The 7,690-nt window shown below is 42.7% G+C and overlaps 1 protein-coding gene across 4 annotated transcripts in view; it reads right to left on the bottom strand.

The window, feature by feature from the left end:
- Positions 1-2,867: 2,867 nt before the first annotated feature.
- FAF1 (Fas associated factor 1) overlaps positions 2,868-7,690 on the bottom strand; it is a 520,728-nt gene continuing 515,905 nt past the window's right edge. For all 4 annotated transcript variants that reach the window (XM_001137725.6, XM_054666796.2, XM_063780489.1 and 1 more), the window contains one exon: positions 2,868-3,117. In XM_001137725.6, the coding sequence (XP_001137725.1) occupies positions 3,034-3,117 (84 nt within the window). In that variant the 3' untranslated portion in view covers positions 2,868-3,033. The remainder of the gene's footprint in view (positions 3,118-7,690) is intronic.

Raw genomic sequence — 7,690 nt, 5'->3', positions numbered from 1 at the left:
CTCTTCCTCTAAGAATTTTAAAAAGGATCAAAAGAGAAAATACAGGTGAAAGGGTTACACAGACTATAATGTGCAATGCCTATATGAGTTACTCCTGGACTGAACTAAAGACTCCAAGTCCCATCCACTTGTGGGGACCCAGGACTGGATGGCTAAGGGACAGAAAAGGATGGGTAGAAATGTGTCAATCAGTGATGCTGTTGTGGAGAGAATTAAGACCCTCTCCCACATCCAAATGAAAAAGTCTATACTTTGGGGGAAATTTGCCAGAGCTCTCCACCTCTTAAAAACCTATTCTACTGACCAGCACACTTAGATGTTACTATGTGACTAATATGTTTCTAATGTCAGCAGCAAGTAAAATCTATAAAAGCATAAATCTTACTCTCTTATGTTAAAAAGATAGATTCCATAAAAGATGCTCTCATTCAACTTTGATTCTGGATGCTTACAATCCAGAGATGAACATCTGTGTGTGCTATAAAACTAGTAGTGCCAGAGAATGGCAACATCCGAAATCAGAAACCTCCAAAAAAATCCCTGCACCTTCTTAAAGGCAATGGGAAATTGGCAACACTTCCTTTAACTTTCAAACTAATGCTGCAACTGCACATCCAGCAGTCCAAGAACACAAGGGAGTAAACTGGAATGGGGGATGACAAAGAGTCCTGGAGCTTCACTGTCAATAGTTGGGCATAAGAATGCCAAGCAAATATTCAGACTGACTCACTTACTGGGCCTGGAGGCTGGGATGTAAAGCCCAAGGAAGCCTAATGGTAGGAGGAAGAACTGCAGAGGACACTGCTATTTCTGTGGTGATAGAAAGTCATTTTAATGCTCTGCTTGTATGAAAAGGATAAAATTGCTTTGGCCTTTTGTCTGAAGCTTAGTAGACCATTATGTCCTGAGTGAACAGTGACAATTAGCTGAGGCCTTTCCCAGTTATGAGGCCTAGAGCATAGGAAATCATGGGGCTGAGTAGGCCAGAAGAACTTTCTAAGGCAGGTTGAAAAAGGTTGTATCAACTTCACACACATTCAAGTAGCATTTAATAACTTCCATGAAATTGGCTTTAGAGTAAAGTCTATATTGTTGTAATACAGAAGTGAAGGTGAGTGGGACGGAACAATATAATGAAGAAACCCAAGTCAGATGGAACAGGTTAAACATGAAGGTGAATTCAGAGTACCTTCCCTCAAACCCCACCCACACCCCTGCTGCTGTTCCTGAGTATGACCTGAGTTCAGGGCTGCAGCTTCTTCACAGCAGCTACAGAACAAGGTCTACCTAGAAAAAAAAAGAGGTGGTGCCCTGGTGCATCTGTAGCACTGGAAATGACTATCTTGTAGAGCCATTAGATTAGGAAGATAGGAATAGAGCTGGAGAGAAGTGTTCAGTTTGAACTCCCCTGAACACTTCCCCTGAAGGGAGACCCATGGGTCTCTCAGCCTCCCTAGAGAGACCCCTGGTGCCAGAGAAAGCCCATACCTAGGCAGATGTAGCACTAGTCTGTGCTAGATAGTAATCTGGAGAGGTCCCTGGTTGGAGCATCAGAGAAGACACAAGGTGTAATTTTCCTGGCCAACATCCACTTCTGGGCAGAAGGAAAATGAGCAGGCCTATCTCCAGCTTTGGTTAGAATCTTCTGAGAACCCCTTGGCCGAGGCTGGGGGAACAAACCCAGCACTTGAACTCTTTTTTGGACAAGTACAAAATGTTAAAATCAGGATCCCAACCCCTAGGATAAAACCCACAGGTGACACAAAAACAGATATGGAGAAATATTTCAAGACTAAAAATAAATCATTGGCTGTGAAGGTATAAACGGTGTTCTCATGATCTAAACCCCAAACCCCAAATCTGTAGATTAAGAAAAATCCACACTTACTAAATCAAATCAAAAATTATTATATGCAGGTTTCAGGCAACACATGTCTTCTGAGTTGAGTCCCCAAGTTTGCTCTCTTTAACATATGAAGTCTGATTTTTCAGCCACAGAATGAGATCCCTTTCATTTGAGTCCAATATCAAATACTAAAACATTAAAAGAATAAAATAGTAGAGCAAGTTCCTTATTACAGGAGAGTCCATGGGGCTGCTCATCAGATTTTGTTGATAGGCAAGGTGCTTAAACACCAAGTGACAAGGTCCAAATGTGTGAGGGAGTAGAGAGACAGAAAGCAAGAGAGAATTGTGTTCAGTTTACACTGATGGACTAGCAACTTGGGAGCTGGTATCTGTGAGGTTCTAACTGCCCAAATGCAAACCTAACAGTAGCCTCTTGCCACTGGGCCAGATACTGAAGTTTTGGTACTGGCCTCTCTGCACATGATCTCAACATTCACATTGTGTGCTTGAACAGTTTCCCTATGCTGCAATGGAACAGCAAATACCTCCTAGGTAGAACCTGGAAACCCAAGGCAGCAGCAGTAAATAAATATCTTGCATATATGTCAAATTCAGTCCTCAAACAAAACCTGACATCTTAGTAAAGCCGTCAGAAAGTACTAACAAAAATGGTATACTTTTTTCCTACAATGTTTAATCTCCATGCCGACAATGTCTCATTTGACTTTTTTTCCCTCTGCCCCTTAAAATTAGGTGATGAAGTAGAAATTCAGTCATGAAAATAAAAAGACATATATCAAATATACAGCATCCTGGTGTCACAGAACAGACAGAACTGTCCTAGACACTGTGGGGAAAAGATGGGCACTGGAGAGGTAAAAATTCTATTTAGTGATCACTCACACTTGAACAATGCATTCGTCATTGAAGGAGGGTGAAGTGCAGGGGGTAGGGGAGGGTGGCAGAGTTGTAATTCTCTGTAATAAGGGTTGGGAATATATACTCATGGATGGGAAATCTTAAGTAGCTATATTTATTATTACTTTTTCCAGCAATTTTGCAAGAGGCAGAAGTGTGACATTGAATTGAGTGAGACGAGCGTGTGGGTGGGTTGGCGAGGAGCCCTTCTCCTGACGCAGGCTGCTGGCTTGTCAAGGAATGGCTGGTTCCACCGCTGGGCCGTGTTTACTCTTTTGCTTCAAGGAAAAGGGTTTCTTGAGGGAACAACTTTACCTCCAATAATGATTTATTTGGGTCCAGTTGAGTTACCTAAAAAGATGAAGAACACATATTCAAAAGACTGAAACAAGCACTATATTCTCTACATGGCCTTCATTTTATCTATGCACACTGATTCTGAAACTATGCACTGGCATGAAGAGTCTCGCAGTATCTTAGTTGATCTTCAAAATAACCTGCAAGGCAGGTGTTGTTATTCTCATTTTATAAATGAGGAAACCAGGGCTCAGGAAAATCAAATCTCATAGTCAAGTTTGGTGGAGGTACCTTTCCTGCACAGCTCAGCCTGGCTGGCAGAACAGGGGGCCCTTGGGAAAGGTGCTGGTTAACAACTGACTGGCATTCCTAGGGACCTCTGCTTGGTTAGCCCCTAATAGAGGGGAGGGACTCTTCTGCTTGGTGGGACTAGAGCTAAGCCTTTGGGGCTGATCTTCCTCTTAGAACTACATTATAAACTGTAGAATGGCCATTCCACCATGCCCAACGATGAAGATCTCCCCTGGTGAGGGGAGGCATATCATACCCTTGTTGATGGTATATTTAGTTTGGAAAAAAAACAGTCAATGTCATAATACAACTTTATATTTTAAAAATTAAAAAAAATCATAATTTTGTAATATGAACTATTGAAAGTCAAGCTAGACAAAATCTTGGCTCAGTGGGATACGTTAATCATACAGGGATCCTAAATTAGGTTTATGCCCTCCTAGGCAACGGGCAGGGATGGGACATGAAGGTCTTCTGAATCTGCGAGTGAGAGAAGAAACAAAACTTTCCTGTTTATCAAAAGAGGTCACAATGTTTAAAAGTTGAGTAATACTGGTTTAGTGGAAAGGACACAGGCTTTGGAATTAGAAAGACTCTAGTTTAAATTACAGCTGTGTTGGCTATCAGCTTTGTGGCTTTGGAGTTAGTATCAATCTTGTAGGACTGATTGTGAGAATTAAATGAGAAGAAATATATAATTAGCAAAGTGTCTTGCCCAGAACAGGTGTTCCATAATGACTGCTGTGTGTGAGAGCAACTGTAAAGATGGTGGACACACAGATAAATGGGCAACTCCAAGTGTGTGACGGGAGGGCAAGCAATCTCTAGTCAGGCCTGAGGCTGCTGCTCTGCTGCTCTGGGCCTGACTGCAGCACCTGAGGCAGGCAATCTTATCTTCTGCTTAACTCAAGCTGCTCCTAATAAGATGGTTCTGGTGTCTTCTTCCATGGAGGGGTGGGGGATATGGGGAAGTGGAGGCCCTGGGGGCCAAGGCCAAGTATCAAAGGCATGCTGGCAAGGGGAAGGGGAAACTATCTTCAGCTGTATCTAGATGGAAACCTGGTATGCTCAGGAGGGTCTTTAAAAAGACACATCCGCCCCTGGAATCCTCTCCGCTTATAAGGAACTCAGAGCAAAGCACACTGTATTTGTATCTCTTGGGTTGTGGGCAGATGGACAGGCAAGGAGTGGGAAGGGCCTAGCCTGCTGTCTATCTTCCAATGCACTGAGGGGCAAGCTGCTGGCAAATGTTTACCCACTTCCCCAATTAACGTACAATACTCATTGGCTTCTGTCAACAAACAGAGCTACACTGCCTCTGCTTCTCATTCGTTGGCATTTTCTGCCCAGCTGCTTCTGATATTGTTCTTAATTAACATGCCAGAGCTCTTCCAGCATCTTCTACTTTGTTATTTGTGGCTTGTAAATATGATGTTTGTTGGGAGAAACGATCATTGTAATTGTGTGCTAGGAAGCAAAAGAGGATGGGAGGCTGAAGTATCAGGCCTGAGTTGCACCATGCTGGGGTTGTCATATGCAAGATTAGAGGTTCATAAACCACACCCAGTTTTCATATGAGAAAGTTGCATCCAAGAAAAGTGGCTTTCTTCGGTCACTTTGAGTGGGAGAGCTGGAATTTGAGAAGGAGGAAACTAAAATTTCTTGAACGCTACTATATGCCAGACAACATATCCATACAACAACCATGCAAGACAGTGGAGATGATTAAATTGAAGCTCAAAGTGGTTACCACTTGTTTACAGCCATATGGTTAATAAGTGTCTATAAAGCACAGTGGTTAAAAAGAGTGAAGCAAACCTAGAGTCAAATCCTAGGTCTGTCACTTCCTACCAGTATGACTTTGAAGAAATTATATAACCTGAGAGCCAGTTTTCTCACCTGTAAAATGGGATTCATAGTTTCTCCTTCATAGGTTGTTGTGATTATAGTTAAATGGAATAATGTTGGTGCAGCCTCTGGTACAGTGTCTGAGCCAATGAGTACTCAGTAGGTTGTAGCCATTACTGACTGGGTAGGGGCCCTGATCTTTCTAACTTCAAAGCTGCAGCTCTTTCACCAAAACCTCCTGGAACCCTGATCTATACCAGGCTATCTTTCTTGTTTCTTCCCCACGGCCCAGCAAGAGTGCCCCCCCTTTCCTGATCAGGTAATGGCTCCATCTCTGGAGACCCCCGTCTACAGCCTCAGTGAGGCTGTGTCACCATTGGATTGCTTCGAAGCAAACACGGCTGTGCCGGCTGCTCCCTCTGGTGCCCTAAAAATAAAATCAAGCAATTTTTTTTCTTTGAAGGTCATTTTAGGTAAGAATTTCAAAGTGAGCAAGGACAATCTCTATTTCCATTCTCATTTGCCTGGCTTGGACAAACCAATTGAGAGAAACCTAGGGGGATGTAGGACATCATGTTTCTCCCCAGCAAGATGGTGGCCATGCTGTGAAACTGTCCTGCAGTGCTCTGGGCCCCATTCAAGAAGGACATGGAGCATGCCAGGAGGGACCTCCTGCTTAGGGAAGAGCCTAAAAGCTATGTTCTCCGAGAGACAGCTAAAGAATGGGAGATATCTCCCTGGAGAGGGGGCACTGAGAAGTGGTGGTGTTGATGTTGCTATATGGGTAGGGAGGGGGCTGTGTCAGCCCTCTTTGAATATCTGAAGGGCTGATAAGTAGAAGACAGAGCAGATGTGTTCTGTGCAGCTCTGGGGGATACAGCTAGGGCTGGTGAAATAAAATCACAGGGAAGCAGAACCCAGCTAGTCAGAAACAACTTTTTACAGACAGCAGCTGCCGACGTGGCTACTACTGCTTCTCTTATCTTTCTCCCTCCTCTCTCTGTTCTTTATTTTCTTGTTCTTCAGTCATCATCATAGCAGCAACTATCACTTATCGAGTGCCTACTATGTAGCTGGGAACCATGCTAAGTACTTTATATACTTTTTATATAGTACCTTAACTAGACCTCACAACAGCTCAGTGAAATAGGTACGATTCTTTCCATTTTATGGATGAAGATACCACAGGTTATCTTGCCCAAGGCTGCAGACAGAATAAGGTTTCATACTCAGGTCTGACTCTAAAGCTGATGATATGAATGATTCTGACTAACATGTCAACAGGCTGCCTTGGGGAAATGGAGGTAGGGAGGGTGGGATGGGTGAACTCTCTGCTGTTCCCAGAAGCACTCAAATAGGGGCTTACTTGCAGATGATGACTATAGAAGCTAATGTTTATTGAGCATTTACTTTGTGCCAGGTATAGTCCAAGCACTTTAATATAAAAGGTAGGTTATCTGAGGTAGGGACAATTATTTTTATTTTATTTCAATAGTTTTTGGGGAACAGGTGGTTTTTGTTACATGGGTACGTTCTTTAATGGTAATTTCTAAGACTTTGGTGCACCCGTCACCCAGGCACTGTATATTGTACCCAATGTATAGTGTTTTATCCCTCATCCCCTGCAACCTTCCCGCTGAGTCCCCCAAGTCCATTATATCATTTTTATGCCTTTGCATTGAGGTAAGGACAATTATTATCCCCATTAAGCCAAAAAGCCAATGGAGAAATTGAGCCCTGGAGCAGATTAAGTAACTTGCCCAAGGTCTCAGAGCTATTAAGGGCAGAGCCAGGCTGTGAATCAAGGCAGTCTAGATTTGGAACCCGCTACATTATATTGTCAGAGGTATTGCTGAGAGTAGTTTCCATACAGAGAAAGAAGTTGGATGAGATGATCCTGAAGTTGTTTCTAACCAAGCTTCCGGGATATAAGATCTTCACTTTAAGAATGGCAATAGGTCAAGGGTCAGGAAAAAAGTCCTGAAATGTTTATAAAATATGAATACAAAAACCCAATCTGAGCTTGTGTTGTGCCATTTACTTGGGACTTTACTGAATTATTGACTCTCTAAATCAACAAAGACGCCCACCTTTTGGGACTCCTTGGGGGAGAAGGGTCATTCTCAGATAAGAGGTATGGCTTGACTTTGTCTATAGTTAGAAAAGGAAAGTCAACCATCTTGACATTTTCTTCACTATACTTAGAAAACCTGAATGGATATATTTTCTCATTAGCTTAATAATTTAGCAAATTGGCTTTGTGAAACATGTTTATGTAACAAAAATGGGACAGGTGTTCTTTGCCAAACAGAGCTATTCCTTTCTAGATCAATTTTCTTAGCAGACTGAAATTTCATATACTGTTTCTATTACTTCCCTGGGCTTCAGTTCCTTTTCTAAAAAGCCTATCACTGCTGTTGAGAAAAATGTGAATCCATCTGACAGATTCTCATCCTAGGCCACACTGCGAATCCTGGAATGTTTGGGG

Source organism: Pan troglodytes, chromosome 1 (genome assembly GCF_028858775.2).
Source record: "Pan troglodytes isolate AG18354 chromosome 1, NHGRI_mPanTro3-v2.0_pri, whole genome shotgun sequence".
Taxonomy (NCBI): Eukaryota; Metazoa; Chordata; class Mammalia; order Primates; family Hominidae; genus Pan; species Pan troglodytes.
The sequence above is the reverse complement of the archived record's forward strand: the minus strand, read 5'-3'. Positions and strand labels throughout refer to the sequence as shown.